Below are 18,006 nucleotides of genomic sequence, written 5' to 3' on the forward strand. Positions count from 1 at the left end.
CAATTCTTCTTGTGTATTCTTGGTGTATTTTTTTTTTTTGAGAATTAGTTGATTATGCACACTTGGGTTTGTGCCTGGCTTTCTATTATGTTCCATTGGCCTATAAACCAGGTTTTATGCCAGTACCACACTGACATGACTGTCAATGATTTCTACATCATTTAAAATCAGAAAACGGGATGCATGCAGCTTTGTTCTAGGTCAAGAGTACGTCAACTATTTGGAATTAGATCTTTGACCAAGGATTAATGCTAACATGGTAAGGGATATTGGACTATTCAGCAAGTGCTATTGGACACAAACATGTCAAAGCCAGAAAGTTGAAACAGACTTCACACCATTTATAACATTTAACTCAAAGTGGAGTTCAGGATGGAGCCAAGCCAGAGCAATGGTCCCTGGCCAGCATGCTAGGCTGTGCAAAGGCCTGGCTGAAGCAAGTCCAGGATGGTGAGGAGAGCAACATTTTTTTTTGAGACAGAGTTTCACTGTGTAACTCTGTCTCACTAAGAGTTCAGAATGTAGGTGCCAAGGTGTGAAAATTCCTGCTACAAAGAATGACACTGCTTTGAAAGCCACACATTATCTATTATGAACAAGAAATCGTTTTGTCAAATGATTTAAAAGTTAATGATTGTACTCCATTAATTTTAAATTCAGATGAGCACTATGAGAATTTTGCAAGCCCCCTTTCCCCTATAATTTTTTTGTTCATACTAGAATAACACCCACTCCACCAAAAGTAACAGCAATTGCAAGAGCTATTCTCCAGATCCTATCAAAACACAAGTCAAACCTGGCTGCTTCAGAAGAAGTTGAAGCAGAGCCAGCTAGGAATGGAGTCCTGAAAGCATCTGAGAGGCTGCTGGTGTGTGAGAGACCTTTTCCTGGGAGGATGCAAACACACATACACATATGCGCATGTGTGTGGACACACACACATGAGTGTGCACATACACATGTGTGTGTGCGCGCACACACACACATGTGCACACACACACACACACACACACACACACACACACACACACATACCTACTCACCCCCAGAACAGGTACTCACAACAGACCGTGAATTGCAGGCTTGACAGGTCTGAAAGATCTCCTTTCAGCAGCTTAGCAGGTCTCTCCTCCCCTCACAGTTGTTCACTGCTTCTAGAAGGTTGGAAAGGGGCCCTCTTGAATCTGGAAAGTTTCATCTCGTCTAGATATGTGATGTTCCTTTACCCCTGACTCTCGAAGTTCAGTAAGAGATCCTTTCCCAAGGGAATGAGGCAGTGACAGAGCAGGACCCCTAACATCTTCTGCTGGTCTCTACAGGTACACACCCGCACATATATGTGTAGGTACATCATACATGCCCTCTCTCACACACATACATGTTTGCATTTGCACCCTCTCTCTCTCTCTCTCTCTCTCTCTCTCTCTCTCACACACACACACACACACACACACACACACACACACACACGAGAGAGAGAGAGAGAGAGAGAGAGAGAGAGAGAGAGAGAGAGAGAGAGAGAGCGCTTGAAGGGGGGAAAACAATGGCTTGTAGACACTATTAGCTGCCACTTGGAAATTTGGCCCCAGATTACTTTTTCAGAGTTTACCCATCATACTCACCAGAGGAAACTGCATCCTTCCCTAGCCCAGAGAACAGTTTAAAATAAATTAAGGCAATGATGTTACATTTCCCTTGCATATAACATAATCACGGTGAATATGATCTGCAGGAATCATTGGGAATACAGGTAAATTTTCTGGAGAGGATTTTACTACCTAAAAAAATGTCTAACTAAAAAAAATGTCTAACTAACGTAGGTAATTTAGTGTTAGAATGAAAAATCAAACTGCTTTAGACTGTAAACACCGCCTTTTAATTCACTTCTGTGTCTTTAGAACTTGTTGCATATATATACAACGTGTGAAGCTGCTAAAGCCATTTGGTGAGCATGAAGGGAGTTGCTTACATGTCAAAACAATGTCTTATTTATGTTTGTATAGCTGTGATAAAGATCATGACTAAGTGAAACCTAGGGGAGAAAGCGTTTACTTCATCTTCCATTTCCAGGTTACAACCTGTCTCTGAAGAAAGTCGGGAAAGGAACCTGGAGGCAAGAACTGAAGCAGGATCCATGGAGGAATACTACTAATTACCTTGCTCCTCATGGTTCGCTCAGCTTTCCTTCTTATATAGCCCAGGACCAACCTGTATAGGGGTGACATCACCCACAATGGGCTGGGCCCTCTCACATCAGTTACTAATCAAGAAAATGCCCCCAGAGACTTGCCTACAGGGTGATCTGATGTAGACAATTCCTGAATTGAGATTCCCTCTTCCCAGATATGTCTAGGTTTGTGTCAAGCTGACAAAAAAAAATCAGCAGTTAAATATATTAATGAGAGAAATGTTAATGAATTTCATTCAGTTATTAAAATTACCAGTGATACAACTGAACTAAGATTTGTTATATAAAAAAATAAATATCTCCATATTATTCAGCCTGGTTTTCTGTTTTTTACATACAAATATATCCTCCCTCCAAACCAAACCATTTTAAAATCAACCTCTCAGAAATATGTTTTACTATGTGACTGAGAGAGAAGTTTAAGATTTGGAGAGGGTTGGTCCATTTTTGAAAAAAATAATCCATATTTAAATCCAATGATTTCACTAGTGCATATGGAGAGAAATGCACATACAACAAAAGAACTTAGATGGATAAGGCGTTTCACTTTTCAGTTGGGTCCACACCACATCTGGAGAACATTAACTGGGGTTTTAGGAACGAGGCCGCCTACTTTCTGGACTCTAGCATTCAAAAACAGTTGAGTGTAGGCCTAATACACGGTGTGCTTTTTCCCACTTCTTTGTCTTTGTTGACACTGTCCCTTCTGCCCGCAATACTAATTCTGTCTGTCTTCTTGTGGCTTTTAATTCTCATTCGTCTGGTAAAACTCAGTTTAGTTTACCCTCCAGGAAGCCTTCAGATTTCCCCAGATAGCCCTGGATCGCTTCCTTTTTGTCCCTACAACACTGTGCTTTTCATATCCATAACAGTTTAAACACTCACAATGAATTTATTTCTTTTCGAGAAAAGAAAAATGTGTACAACATTTCTTTATTTTTGACACTTAGCATACTATCTGACGTGCAGGATTATGTACATTAAAGTAAATAGACCTAATATTAAGTTCAGAATTTAACCAATTCTTCATTGAAAACTCCATTCAGAGTGGATGTGGTTGTCCACACCTGCGATCCCAGCACTCCAGAGCCTGACACAGAAAGATGTAAATTTCAAGGCTAGCCTGGGCTTGTTAAGAAGGCCCTGCTTCAGAAACAAACAAACAACGAAACCCTTACAAATCATTCATGGAGTTGTCACGGCAAAATGTTTGCTTGCTCTACTGGGACCTCGATGAACAAAATTTCTCCTATCACCGCCACCACCACCTTTGTTTCCCGCCCCCTCCCCCTTCCGTGCCTTCCTTCTTCTCCTTCGCTTTGCTCTGCTTCTTCCTCGGGCTGCAGAGTAAGGAGGCCGGGCTGGAGAGGAAGTCAAGTATGTCATAGCAGGGGAGGAGGGTTTTCACGACTGCTAGTTTTACAGAGGAAAACTCAACCCAGGCACCAAAGCACACACACAGCAAGAGAGCGGAAGAACAGAAAGGCATTCCTCGGGGAGCTGAGCTCTCAGAGCAGTGAAGCTTCGCTTGGCCAGTACCTCAGTGGCTGGAGATTCAAGGTAACTATGCTATCAACCTCCTTGTCCTCCCTTTCCAGTCCATTGCTTCTGGAATCCCAGAGCTTCTGCATTTGCGCCGGGGCTAGGCACGGCTGTGGTTTCTGTGTTGAGAGAGGAGCTTCTGTGAAACCTGTGTCTCTAAGGCAGTTTAGAGCTCCGAAAGCAGCCGAAGCGCTTTCTGAGGGGAAATTCAGACTGGTTTTCAGCATCCGGTTAATTTGTTAAGCATTTTGATGGGTTTCAACGCTAACATATTCTTTTATGAGCAGATAAAAAGTCACAGAGACAAGCTAGTTGGAAGCAGAAGGGGATATTGCTGAGGCAAAGAACTGTTACTTAATTCTTAAAGTTGTTTTCCCCCTTTGCTTACACGTCCAGATTAGCTGTTAACTACTTTGATTTCTTGGACCTCTGAATTGGAGCAGCACACAAGGTGGGAATCGCTTTTCTAATTTAAATGTGTGGGTTTGTTCTTCCAAAGGAGTGCATATTTAAAACACATTGGTATAAAAGAGGAGAGGGACAGAAGCCAGTAGAAACAGAAAAGTGAAGGACTCCGGAAGAAAATGGAGGGAGGGAGGGAGAAGAGGGGGATTAGGGCATAGGGATTTCAAGCTTAGTAAAACTGGAAACTGGTTATTGATAAAGTGTCTAGTTTTCTCAGAAATGTCTTCCGGCACATTTTCAGGCAGTCTCGTATCATATTGACGAGCACACAGTATGGTGTACTTTGCTGTAGCTGACTTTTGTCTTTGGAAAACATGGATCTTGGTTACAAGTAGAATTATCCCGAGCCAGAAAGGGAGAGAGAGACGTTGGTTAGTTTCTTCACTGCCGTTGAAACACTAGAACACACAACTCAGTTCTTCCGGGCTTGGAAGACAGCTGCTTTCAGCCGGTTTCTCAGCAACCTGGTTTAAGCCGTTTGTATTGTGTCACCCACCCCATTTACTTCCTCCTTACAGGGACTCTTATTTGATTTACCGAGGGCACCACCAACAAACCCTTATCAAAGTCGGGTGTATTCACGAAAGAGACTAAATGAGGCATTTCAGGGTTTCTTGAAAGGCTACCCTCTGCCCCCCAGACCCCTCACAAAAAAAAAAAAGAAGCATTTCAGAAGCTGGCCGGTGGTTCAATGAAAAGAAGTCTTGTGTTTGTTTGTTGCTTGCTTGTGTCCCCGTGAGCAGAAGCAGCTCAGCACAGAACACTGGGATGGAGAAAGGGAGGAAGAAGTTATCCATTGCAAAACCCTGCAAACAGATAAACATCTTCCTGTTTGCAGAGTATGTCCTTCCTGACTTCATGGCATAGTGCACAAGGGGCTCTTTTCAACTGGATTTGTTCACTATTGAAGAAATTACTTCCGTTTTCTTTCTAAAAATAAAAAAAACAAATCAACCAACCAAACAAACAAACCAAACCAAACAAACAAACACATTGAGATTCCTAGCTGTGAGGAATAATGTCACAAGTAGAGTTTCAGAGTAAAATTTCTATTTATGTTTAAAAACATCCTTGAGAAAGGCAGCAGTTGAAGTTCTGGTGCTGTTCTGTCCTGACTTTTGTTCTGATTTCTTCTCCCAGAGTAAAGGCTCTGTCCTTTTGAAACTAGCTAACACTGCTTTGTTAAGATGAGTGACAAAACAGGTACCCAGCCTGATCGCCCAGAGCAGTGGTTCTCAACCTTCCTAAGGCTGCAACCCTTTAATACAGTTCCTCATGTTGTGGTAACCCCCAACCATACAATTATTTTGTTGTTACTTCACGACCGTAACTTTGCCACTGTTTGGAATCGTAATGTAAACATCTGACGTGCAGAATATGCAACTCCTTTGAAAGAACCCTTCAAATCCCAAAGGGTCGTGACCCACGGGTTGAGAACCACTTCTCTAGATCGACTATAACTCTGATTCATAAGATTTTGGATCATTGGCTAATAACTGAAGTTTTCATGACTGAAGTCTGTGTTCTGACAGCATCTGCCCCCAGGGTATATCACCAATCCGACAGAGAAACAAGTAATTGTGCAAACAGATGTATTCAGTGCTCCACACTGAGAAGAGGGAGAATTGGTACAAAGGGCAAAAGGCATGTATAATTAAACAGTCCTAGTCAAGATGTGGTCTGCTTGACCATTTCAGCTTTGGTCCAGTAAGATGACCTGAAGAAACCTTATTGTGTGGAGGGATCAATGTGCTTCTTCTTCTTGTTTCTGATCCAAAATGGACTGTTAGGGATTATTCTCCTTTCCTGGAGGGTGGTCTGTTTCTGCCATTCCAATCCTGGGATCCAAAGTGACTCAAGAGGAAAGATTAAGGGCAATGATTCACCTGAGTACCTTCAGCTGAAGGAAAGGAGACAGACAAATGCAGAATGCAGGCAGAGGCATCTGACTTTCACCTTGCTTTTAGTTAACCTGTGGGCCCAATGAGTCAATGCTTTTTGAGCAAGCATGGTTTCTAAGTGCCTAGTTCAAGTTGACTTATACAGAACTTTATCTAAAGCAGTAAGGAGAAAAATGTACACTGCTGTTTTTTAAAATGATCTATTTGTTAAATGGGGGGAACATCTTCAACTTTTGATAGTATTTTTTGAAGAATAACACCTTTTGAATTCAGAATTCTACAAAATCGGTTACATTTCTTTTGCACATACGTGCATTCAAAATGGATTTCTACTCATTTACTCTGGGATTATGAAGTTAATGGCATTATTATAACATGAGTTTGCTGGTGCTTTACTCAACATCCAATGGCTACTCCAATCTTGCTACCTACCAGGCTCACGGTGCTGCTGACCCAAAGGATAGATCGAGATTACTTTCTATCTGAGGCTATATTAGTCACAGACAGCTACATAAATACGCAACTCCAGAATGCTGTCAGGCGTTCCAATACAAGTATTTCTAAATTGCAGCAGTAACACAGAATATAAAGGGATGGGGTTGAAAGTTAGACAGGATGGATCATTTAAGCAGCATCTCAGTGGATTGCTGTGACACACTGAGTACCTTCTCAGTGGAAAGCAATCCTTCACCACTTTTTCTAAACCAGTGGTTCTCAACCCCTTTGGGGGTCAAACAACCCTTTTACAGGGGTCGCATATCAGATATCCTTCAAATTAGATACTTGCATTATGATTCATTACAGTAGCAAAATTACAATTATGAATTAGCAATGAAAATAATTTCATGGTTGGGGTCACCACAACATGAGGAACTGTATTAAAGGGTCACAGCATTAGGAAGGTTGAGATCACTGATCGAAGACAAGCTCAGGAAGCTAATTAAGTAATCATCTGATAAGTACTTATTACACAGCACACACTGTATTAAGTACTTTTATACCTCATATACAATTTCCTTCTCATCTTATTGATCAGGTTTTTTTTTAATATCCATTTTCTGGATAAAGAAATCGAGGCTCAGAGAAGAAAACACAGTTTGCCCGAGGCTACCCAGCTAATAACTGGCAGAATCAGGATTCTAATTCAAACCTGCCAGCTTCTTTTATGATTTCACAAGAAAGGAGCAGAGAGGAATTGAATTAGTAGAACAAATAAAAAGTACATTTCAGACATACAGAATCCTAAGTTTTAGGCACACGGGCATGGAAAAGTGGATGAGCTTGAAGGTCCAGTGTGCCTAATGTCTCCATTCTTTCAAAGGTAAAGAGAACTTGAATTAATGAGCACAGAGCAAAGCAAAGACCAGTCTATGGAATTTTGGAACCAATATTTTTGCCTTCATTTTATTTTCTCATAGCTTTCAGATTCATTTTTTTTAATTTAACTTAGTTTATATTATTAACCTGTGTTCATTGTAAAAATGGCGAATTATGTGCTGGGCATTTTTCTTAGCTGATGAAGTAATTATTTTTATTATCCACAAACTGTTCAATGACAGATTCAAAAACTTTGTCCAACATATAACTAAAAAGTAGTTACGCTGGTATCTAAACTCAAGCAGAAGACCACAGAGCTTGTTATTAACTACTACATTTTACTGACTCTTTTTGATTGAATCTGCTAATACTTATATGTATGAAAAATATGCGTATGCCACTGTTGGCCCGGCACCTAAGTCCTATACAGTGTTACATGATCTTGTCGTTAAAGAGGAGATGCAACTAGTTTAGATATTTGTATTTAGTATATAGGTAAATTGGAACCGTTTAATTGCAGTAAGTAAACAAAGAAGATAGCATAGCAACTGATCTGGTATCAGAATTTAGAATATTTTATGGAAATGAATGTGTATGTGACAGATGTGAATGTGGAACAGCCAGAGAAAGACAAGCTGTTAGGAGGGTCTTACATTAGTGCACAGTATAAAACACATGTCAGTAGGAATAATGTGTGTCCAAGAGACATCACAAAGCAATGGTTTCTAGGTCAGTGACATATATGGATAAGGAGGGATGAATCAATATGATGACTCAGCATTTAGAATGTCAATGTAGATGACCTAAAATTGTGTTTCTAACAGGAGAAAAGTCAAAGAATGTGACCTATTTGTGCTGAAAACATGAAGACAAATAATAATGATTTCTATTTAAAAAAAAAAAACTCTTTCACATACACAAAGGCGATTTTGAACCTGCTAGAATTGAGGTGCTGCCAACACAGTCAGCAAGGGGCTGCCAATATGGAGCTGAAGATTAGAAGACAGGAAGTGGCCAAGACCTGGAAATCACAGACAACATGTACAGGGATGTGTACTACAACAGATAGTTTAAAACAATTTAGGCTTCAGCCACTGGGAGTGGTTGATAAAATGTGTTAGATGAACATATCAAGGTCTTATAATATAATTAGAAAAAAGAATAATATACATGTATATATCAACAAAAGGTATCTGAATAATATAGTACCAAGAGTCAAAAATTCAGGGAGGAAATGCATAATATAATAGCATATATATTTAAAACCCTAAAATTCATTTTGTAAGAATACATACATAAGAAGATGCACACTAACTATACCAACGTGGTTGTCTGTGTTGGGGTCAGAGACAGGCACGTGAATGAGATGAGAAGATAAAGTGGTAAAACAGAAACATCGAAGAAAGGGGTCTTGCCTAAACTATGGTAACCTGCCATGAAATGACAGATATTGTCTGACACATGGGCATTTCAGAAGAAATTCTGAACATAGAAAGGGCTGGGCTTTTGCTCGGTGGTAGAGCTCTTGCCTAGGGTGACAAAAGCTCTCAAAAGGGGGGAAAAGATGGCAAAGCCAAACCATGAAGTCTTTTCTATGCTGCTGCTCTCAAGTTAACATAGTTAATGGGCAAATGATTATGCTTTTGCATGAGTTTATTCTTTCTCCTTTTCAATCAATAAATGTGAGGTGTGTGTGAATGCGTGTGTACCATGGTCTACATGTGGAGGTCAAAGGACAAGATTCAGAAGTCAGTTCCCTCCTTGCACATTGTTGTGATGGAATCTTTCTTGTTTCTGCTGTGCTACACACCCTACACTAGCTGCCATGTGAACTTCTAGCAAATCTCCTGTCCCCACCTCTTATAGGCATCTAGTATTACAGATATATGGCACTGAATCCATGTTTTGACACAGATTCGGGATCAGACAACTCATCAGGATTATATGGCTAGTGTTTTTACAGGTTGAGCAATCTCCCCAGCCTTGGATTTCTTGATCTACAGAATATATGTATGAAGAAAATGAACGCTTATGAACAGACAGAATATATGTATGCAGAAAACGGATGCTTATGAACAGACTCCCCATGTTATACATTCCTACTCAAAAGTAATGTTTTGTTTTTTCAGGTCAACATGGCCATGCCAGAAAAGTCAAGTGGTGTCAAACCATCTGAGGATTGCAGCAATTTTCCCGAGATTATTGAACTCAATGTAGGTGGCCAGGTATACATAACTCGCTATCCTACTCTGATCAGCATTCCTGGTTCCCGGCTCTGGGAAATGTTCAGTGTAAAGAACCCTTGCTCCCTGATCCAGGACAACAAAGGGAGATTCTTCATCGATCGAGATGGTTTTCTCTTTCGTTATGTCCTAGACTACATGAGAGATCTGCAGGTAGTACTTCCTGACCACTTTCCAGAGTGTGGCCGGCTCCATAGGGAAGCAGAATACTTTAAGTTGCCAGAACTGGCGAAGATGTTGGCCCTTAAAATGAACAAGCTCAGCTCAGTTGGCAACGACTCATGTCAAATTGATCTGGAAGAGCTTTCCCCCAGCATCGACACCACTTTTAATTTCTCTTCAACTAATACCATTCATATCAGTGGCCCTGATAATTCCGTGGTTCTGACAGCTGCCACTGGTTCTGAGCTCAAGAAGGCTGGCTTCATCACTATTGGCTATCGAGGCTCCTATACTCTGGGCAGGGACAGCCAAACAGATGCCAAATTCCGCCGTGTGGCCAGAATCATGGTGTGTGGTAAGATCTCCTTAGCCAAAGAAGTGTTCGGCGACACTCTGAATGAGAGCAGAGACCCAGACCGCCCTCCTGAGCGATACACTTCTCGATACTACCTCAAATTCACTTTTCTGGAACAAGCCTTCGACAAACTAGCTGATGCTGGCTTCCACATGGTAGCATGCAACTCCACTGGCACCTGCACTGTCACGCACGACCAAACAGATGACAGGATCTGGACCTCTTACACTGAATACGTTTTTTATCGTGAGTGACACTTAAAAATCACCCAGGAAACACAAACGCCCAAACAGTCTCCCTCCTCTGTTCCCATACCAACTGTATCCTTTAGAAATAGACACACTAATCCCTCTAGGCTCCTGAGTGTTCTGTATAATCTTGGACAATGCCACTTCTCTCATCACAGCCACTTGAACTTTGTCGGTTTTCTTCTTACACATCGTTCCAGTCTGTCTGTATACCAACCTTCTCTGGCTGTGGAGTGGATGCCATTCAATGAAAGGTGTGCCTCAGAATAGATAGGAGAGGTGTATTTCTGGAGTGAATGCAATTAAATATAACCACGGAGCTAAAAGCGTTGAGAAATATTAAGCCATGGCTTCCAAGCTGTTTCTTAGTAACACACATTGAACTTGATTATGTATCTTGCTACTTGTATTCCCCTAGGTAAAACTCTGTATTGCTGAGCGACAGATTACAGTAGGAAGTGTGCATGTGCTTTGCAGACATTTTACCATGCTGAGTTGAACTTGACAACAGTCCTCTAGGAGGTTTATAGAAAGGTCGACCAATTCCAAAATTACTAAGGACTTTTGATAGAAGCTAGGCAAACAATTGTATGACTATTATTTCTAAGAATAAAAGGCTTAGCACTTAATTTGCTCTCACGTGAAGAAGATAGTAAGGAGGCATATCATAGCTATTACCTCTGTCATAAACAGTGGTACCATTAAAAAAAAAAACTGTCCTAAAATAGCTTTCATTAGAATTAAAGGCATGCATATGTAGGGAAGAGAATGATGGACACCTTTGTGTAAGTATATGCATAGATTAATTAGTTGGCTTTTCACTAGTCAAATAATTGGCTGTACCTATCAATTGTTCACTTGTTTATGTTTTTTGACAGAGTGTGAGTGTGTGTTTCATTTTTCTGGAGGTGCGGATGGGAGAAGGGGAGAAGAAAAAGGGAAAACAAGGAAAGAACTAAAAAAAAGAAAACCCTGAAATTAATCTTCTGACTCCCTGCTGATGACTTTTTAACCAAACAGATTGAAAGAAAGTGTTCATTCTCATATGAAAACATCAGGGATCTAAGATAAGTGATTGAATTACAAAAGACTATAAACCAAGTTAAGAAAAAGAATGTGTTAGGGCTCATTTCAAAGGATCTTCATCGCCCCTGTGAAAAGTTTTCCAGCAACGGAACAGAAGTCTGATAGCCTTGTCTCTCCTTTATTCTGCACTTATTTTACTCTGCAAATCGTTATTGTTCTCACTGTCTTTTAATTCATTTTCTAGTCAGTTCCTTTTGAGTTGTAAAAAAACTAAAACCCACATAAAGTAGCTTGAAAAAAGATTTAAAAGGAGGCTGGAGAGATGGCTCAGCAATTAAGAGCACTGGCTGCTCTTCCAGAGGACCTGGGTTCAGTTCCTAGCACCCACATGGCAGTTCACAACTGTCTTAAACTCCAGTTCCAGGGGATCTGGCACCATCACACAGACATACATCCAGGCACAAGACCAACACACATAAAATAAAATTAAATAAATCTTTAAGAAGACTTTAAAATGTGCATATGTCAGTGGTGTGGCTGAGTGAGTATTTTAAGCTCACATTTATTGTATTTTTTCTGTTGAGTCTAAAGGAAGGAAATGTAGTCAAATAAAGTTCCAGAGGGTCTGGAGAGCTGTCAATAGCTGATATTCTCTGTTGTCTCTCAAGGGCCATATGATTTTCCTCTGATCATCTCCAGGGTTCATTAATTTTATATTTCTCCATGCAGTTCATTTTCTTTCCCACAATTTATAGCTAGCCTAAACAGTATGTCATTGCACATGAATTTGAAGCCGTCTTTTCCATTCTTTTGTTGTTGTTATCATTTTGGTTTTTGTTTTTTTGAGACAGGGTTTCTCTATGTAGCCCTGACTGTGCTGGAACTCACTCTGTAGATCAGGCTAGCCTTGAACTCACAGAGATCTGCCTGCCTCTGCCTCCCGAGTGCTAGGATTAAAGATGTGCGCCACCACTGCCCAGCTGTATTTCTTTATACACATATGTATGTAAATAAATATAGATGTAACAATCCTAATTAAAGAAGACGATATTATGAACTTGGGAGGGAGTTGGGAGGATACAGGAAGAGGTGGGGGAAGGGAAAGGTGGGAATGATGTAAATACAGTACTCATGTATGAAATCTAAAAAAAAAATTAAAAATCTGAATAATAAAGATTATGTATACCCAGTCTATTTCGACGTCATTACTGAGCCTATTGTAGTACTGGGAGTGTGGAGTGGTGTACAATAAGAAACCTGTCAGAACCACCTAAAAAAATGTAGTGAATACGTTGATTTTATAGCAAGAAAAAGGATGAAGCGTGTTTGTGTACAGATTGTAATTCCACCATTTCCAGTGCTGCGTGTGCATATTTTCTAGCTCCACCAATTGCAAATCTGCCCTATTAACTGAATCACAAGCCTGGCCTTAGCACCATTCATTAGCTTTTGCCCAGTCATTGTGGGAGTGCTCCCCCTCCTTTCCCAAGCGAAGAGGAACATGGTAACACTGAGCTTATCAAGGCTTCCTTTGCCCAGAATGGAGTGCTCTAAAGCCAATGCAAGCTGCCTAGGAGAAGTTCTGACTAGAACAAGACCCGCGGATTAGGAATCTTGACTTGAGCATCAACTGTGGTTGCATACAGCTGTAGTGTAGTTTCCTCAGTGTGCCATGGTTGCTGTGATGACAGTCCTGCCTAACTCCAAAAGACTGACTGCTCTACTCTCAGCTTCCCAATCAAGGCAACTAGAGACAATGAAAGGGTCTGACCGCTGTCAATCAGAAGATCAAATCCCACCCCCAAGCTTACTGAAAGAAATTCAACCATTAAAAGATACACTAGCTGGGCATGGTGGCACACGCCTTTAATCCCTGTACTCAGGAGACAGAGGCAGACACATCTCTATGAACCAGCCTGGTCTATACAGTGAGTTCCAGGACAGCCAGAGCTGCATAGTGAGATGCTGTCTCAAACAAATGAACAAAGATGCTTACAATAAAGACCCAACACTAAATTCTTCACAGTACCTAACAGTGTTTATCTAACTACACCAAAGTGTCTTTATAGAGGGTTTTGATTCCTCTGATATGTCTCACTTTCATTTTTTAAAATATGTCTTTTCTTTCTTTCTTTCTTTCTTTCTTTCTTTCTTTCTTTCTTTCTTCTTTCTTCCTTCCTCCTTCCTCTCTCTCTCTCTCTCTCTCTCTCTCTCTCTCTCTCTCTCTCTCTCTCTCTCTCTCTCTCTCTCTGTCTCTCCTTCCCCCCTCTCTCTTTCTTTCCTTCTTTCTTTCTTGGACAGGGCCTCACTATGCAATCCTGGCTGGCTGGGAACTTACTATGTACACCAGGCAGACCTCAAACTCACAGAAACCCATTTGCCTTTCCTCCCAAGTGCCGGGATTGAAGATGTGCACCACCACAACTGGCTAGAATATTAGTTTTAATTGGCATACAAAGTACTAAGGCTTGCTGTGGCATTTTCAACTGTAATTTGATTTTTTGACTCTCCTCCCTTTCCCTCATTCTTCCTTGTACCCTTGTCACCTTCCTCACTTCATTTAACTTCCATGTTGTGCGCGTTCTATTGCTCCACCCATTTCCTCCTAAAACGTGAACATCTGCAGAAGAAGAAAGAGTGTTCAAAGGCTAAATAGCCCTTAAAGTGATAGCTGTCTTAGCCTTAGAGCCTTAAGACAAAGTTAACTCAAGTGGAAAAGGCCAAACCCCACATGCTAGCTCATCCCTATAGTGACAAGATCCAATATCACTAATGTCAGCAAACTAAACTATTTTCCACTTCTCAATCTCTTTCCATCCCTCTTTCCCTTTCTTCTTCCCTTCATTTTGCTTTTCTTTCTTTCATTTTTTTTTTTTTTTGTGTGTGTGTGTGTGTGTGTGCAAACCCAGGTTCTGGCCTTCAAATTTGTTGTGGGGTATCCATCAGAGAAGACTGCTTAGACATGGGTTTAAGCCAATAGAAAGTCTTCATTAGCCAGCCTGTGACTATACGGAGTGTTTGGGACCCCAGTGTGGCCCCAACCCTATCTCAGGTGAGCTTTTAAGCACAAAAGCCATGTCCTGGATTGACACACTTCAGTTAACAAGAACAGTTAGCTAGAAGCAGAATTACAGAAGCAAAAAAAAAAAACAAGGTTAGTACATTTAGAGAATGAAAGGATGATAATCGGCACTGGTGGTGGCACTGGTTGCGGCGTGGAAAGGTCACAGTCACGACAGAACCCAATATTGGTATTCAGAGCTTTATTAGAAGGAAAAGGGCAGGGGAGAGGGGACCAGGCCTGGTGAGAAAGATGGTGGGGTGGGGGAAGAGGGGAACAGAGAAGAGCAGGGAGCAGAGAGCAGAGAGAGTGTGGGGTTTGCATCTGGCTTTTAAGGCACAGATGTCGTGACCACGCCACACGTACATAGTTACCAGCACCCCTGATGACGTAAGACACAAGACCCTGAGTTGTGCATGTACAGGAGTGAGGGCAGGATCCTGACAGAGATTTTCCAAGAACTATAGACTTTGATGGATTAGGTTTTTGTTTTAGTTTTGGCGGGTGATGCTGTCTATGTGCTGAGTTTTATGACCTAAATGGCACTTCCATCATGGAGTCAATTGTGCTAAGGTCTGGAGGCCTACTAAGGTCTGGGGCCCTGTTACATTCCACACTGGTCTTAGTGGATGAGTCAAATCACCGACTCATCCTACTCTTAAGAGATGTAGTTAGTCCTAAGGACCATTAATTTTACTGAACTCATAAATAATTGGCAAACTAAACTATTTTCCACTTCTCAATCTCTTTCCATCCCTCTTTCCCTTTCTTCTTCCCTTCATTTTGCACACACACACACACAAAAAAAATGAATAGTTTAAGATGAAGTACTTCTCTATTAATCCATTCAGAATGTGAATTAAAGGTCCAGCCAGTGTTGATAGCAGAGTAGTTAGCCAGGGGGCCCCAAGAGAACAGAGACTGGTACCAATTATTTGTTTTATGTTTTTGTTTTTGTTTTTTAATCTTGGTAAAATTTTTTCTAATTATTTATGATCAGTTAGCATAGAAACAACAGTCTTTTTCTAAAGCCATATATACTTTTTATCTCATGAGAAGTAAATCGAAGGCTCTCCAATTTTGTAGGATCATTTCTGTAAGGGAATCTGCTGTTTTAATACCTCCAGGTCAGATCAACCTGTCTGCTTAGTTTGGAAAGCATCAGAAGAGACATATTTAGTCAAACCATTGGTACATGCCCACCAAGTAGTCTCAGGGGCTCGGTGATATTGCTGTTATCCAGATGAATTAATTTATAAGTCAGAATAGTAGGCATCAGAATAAGTGGAAGTGCCTAGGTTAAAGGTTTTGGATATTACACAAGTTTCAGCCCCTTGTAAGTCCTCTGACTTTAATTTGGGCTGCCCCCATCACAGTGAGTTGTCAGTCAGTGGGCTGGCAGTACAGGGGCTGGGTATCAAAGCACAACCAGCAATCCTGGCTGATTTCTGGCTGTGAGTGATAAACTCTGTCCCCAGGGTCCCTTCCTGTGGCATGGAGTCTGATTCCCCAGGTTTTTCCTGTTTCCCAAAGGCCAGAATCTTTTAAAGGAAATTTTCAGGAAACCTCAGTTTTACAACCTCAATTTTTGTAAAGGAAACTCCCTTGCTTCTGGCAACTAGAGGGGCCAGCTGCAGGACATGCATAGAATTGTAAACTGTATTTCTGTCTCAGAAGACAAATTCCCATATCTTTCCTTTTTTCTGTACAACCAGACACTTAAAGTGGGCATCAGTAAACAAAGGTCAAGATGGAATATGTGTTGCTGGTCTGAAGTCACACTAGCTAATACCTTCCCTGTATCAGTTTTCCTCAGTTTCCAGTCTAGATCTGAGTGCAGTGGGGGTTGGACCATGACCCTATATTCATATCTGTAGTATAGAACACAAGACCCAGGAGGAGGGGGAGGGGCAGGGAATGGAAGGGCCTGGGGCCCAGTGAAACCTTAATTTCAATGGGACCGTAGTCCAGAGACAGTCAGTCCATTTGACAGTAGTGTCTGTGGCTTCTGCTCTCTTGACCTGGGTGTGGTGGATCCATGGTGTGATGCCAGCTACCTTCATTGTCATAGGAGTGGAGAGAGTCACCTTGTAGGGTCCTTTCCAGGTTAGTTCCAGTGCTCCTTTGGCTACTCACTTGACCCAGATGGTATCACTGGACTTGAACAGTGGGAAACTGGTGGTGAACTCAGAGGTCAGCTGGGTCTCTAGGATAGTCCAGTAAATAGGAGAACTGGAGGATGATGGAGGATGTGTAGTGACTAGAGAAAGGAATGATTAGAGAGTTCTGCCAACTGCTGGTCTCTGAGCCTGGGAAGCAGTGGGGGAGGTCTTCCAAACATAATCTCATAGTGGGTAAGTTTCTCCCTATATGGGGTGCAGCAGGCAGAAGCAAAGCAAAGGAAGGAGACATATCCATCCTTTGCTGGGCTTTAATGAGATTTTTGTTGTAGTTGCTTTTAACGCCCTGTTTATTCTTTTGATCTGTCCAGAACTCTGACGTCTGTATGCACAATTAAGTTTTCAATCTATGTCTAAAGCTTTAACTAGTAATTGAGAGGTTTTGGCTATGAAAGCTAGGCCACTGTCAGACCCCATTGCTAGAGGGAGGCCAAGTCAGGGGCCAGTTCCTGCAGGAGATTTTAGCTACTGTTTGAACAATTTTTGTCTGGATGAGAAACACTTCTATCCACCTAGTATCTATAAAAACTAGCAAGTACTTTTATCCTCCCCATCAGGCTAAATCTTGGTGAAGTCAATTTTCTCAGAGATTGCTGGGGTGTTGGTCTCTCTTATTTGGACCCTTTTCTGGGTAAGGGCTCTCTGTTTTAGATTCACTTGAGCACAAACCTGGCATCTGGTTGAGACGTCCCACACTAGGCTGTCCATACTAACATACTAACATATCCTGCTCTGATCAACTCACAAAGTTTAGTGGACTCCAGATGAGTAGCCTGATGAATGTCAGTTACCAGAGTCCTGCCACTTGTTACTGGGAGAATGATCTTTCCCTCTGGTGTCCTCCATTAACCTGTGGGTTTGAATTGTCTATTTCTTCTTTATCATGCAGTCTCAGGAAGCACCAAGTCATGGTACGTCATCAGAACATCAACAGGCCCCACTGCTCTTAGGGCTGTTCGTTAGGCAGCCAGGTCAGCAGCCCAGCAGTGGAGGACAGTAATTTATAGGGGAAACCAAATAGCCTCCAGGAGGGCCAACATTTTTTAATGTCCTTTTTCTTAGTGGTGAGAAGCCTTCTTTCTCTATAGATCATACTGTAGGCATGGCCAGTAATAAAAGCATACTGACTGGAGGTCTATGTGTATAGTGGTGGACTTTCCTTTGCCCCATCTGAGAGCCTGGGTCAGATCAATGAGTTCTGCCCTATGGGATAAGGTACCTGGATTGGGCCCAAATCACTTTGGTTAAAGTAGGTACTGCAGCTCCCCGGTACCTGGTTTTACCTTTTAGCTCATGGTAGTCATGGATGAGCGCCTGC

At 41.5% G+C, this 18,006-nt stretch overlaps 1 protein-coding gene across 2 annotated transcripts; it reads left to right on the plus strand.

Annotated features, from left to right (window-relative positions):
- Positions 1-3,548: 3,548 nt before the first annotated feature.
- Positions 3,549-11,125, plus strand: LOC131899336 (BTB/POZ domain-containing protein KCTD12-like). Of its 2 annotated transcripts, XM_059250767.1 has the most exons (3): positions 3,549-3,748; positions 4,127-4,181; positions 9,543-11,125. In XM_059250767.1, exon 3 carries the CDS (start codon positions 9,549-9,551, stop codon positions 10,425-10,427), a length of 879 nt encoding a protein of 292 aa, XP_059106750.1. In that variant the 5' UTR covers positions 3,549-3,748; positions 4,127-4,181; positions 9,543-9,548; the 3' UTR covers positions 10,428-11,125. The 2 variants fall into 2 exon arrangements, with proteins under 2 accessions (XP_059106750.1, XP_059106749.1); XM_059250766.1 differs by lacking the exon at positions 4,127-4,181.
- The last annotated feature ends 6,881 nt before the right edge of the window (positions 11,126-18,006 follow it).

This window comes from Peromyscus eremicus, chromosome X (genome assembly GCF_949786415.1).
Source record: "Peromyscus eremicus chromosome X, PerEre_H2_v1, whole genome shotgun sequence".
Lineage (NCBI taxonomy): Eukaryota > Metazoa > Chordata > Mammalia > Rodentia > Cricetidae > Peromyscus > Peromyscus eremicus.

Coding starts and splice junctions, on each gene's coding strand:
- LOC131899336 (XM_059250767.1), top strand. CDS start 9,549: ATGGCCATGCCAGAAAAGTCAAGTGGTGTCAAACCATCTGAGGATTGC.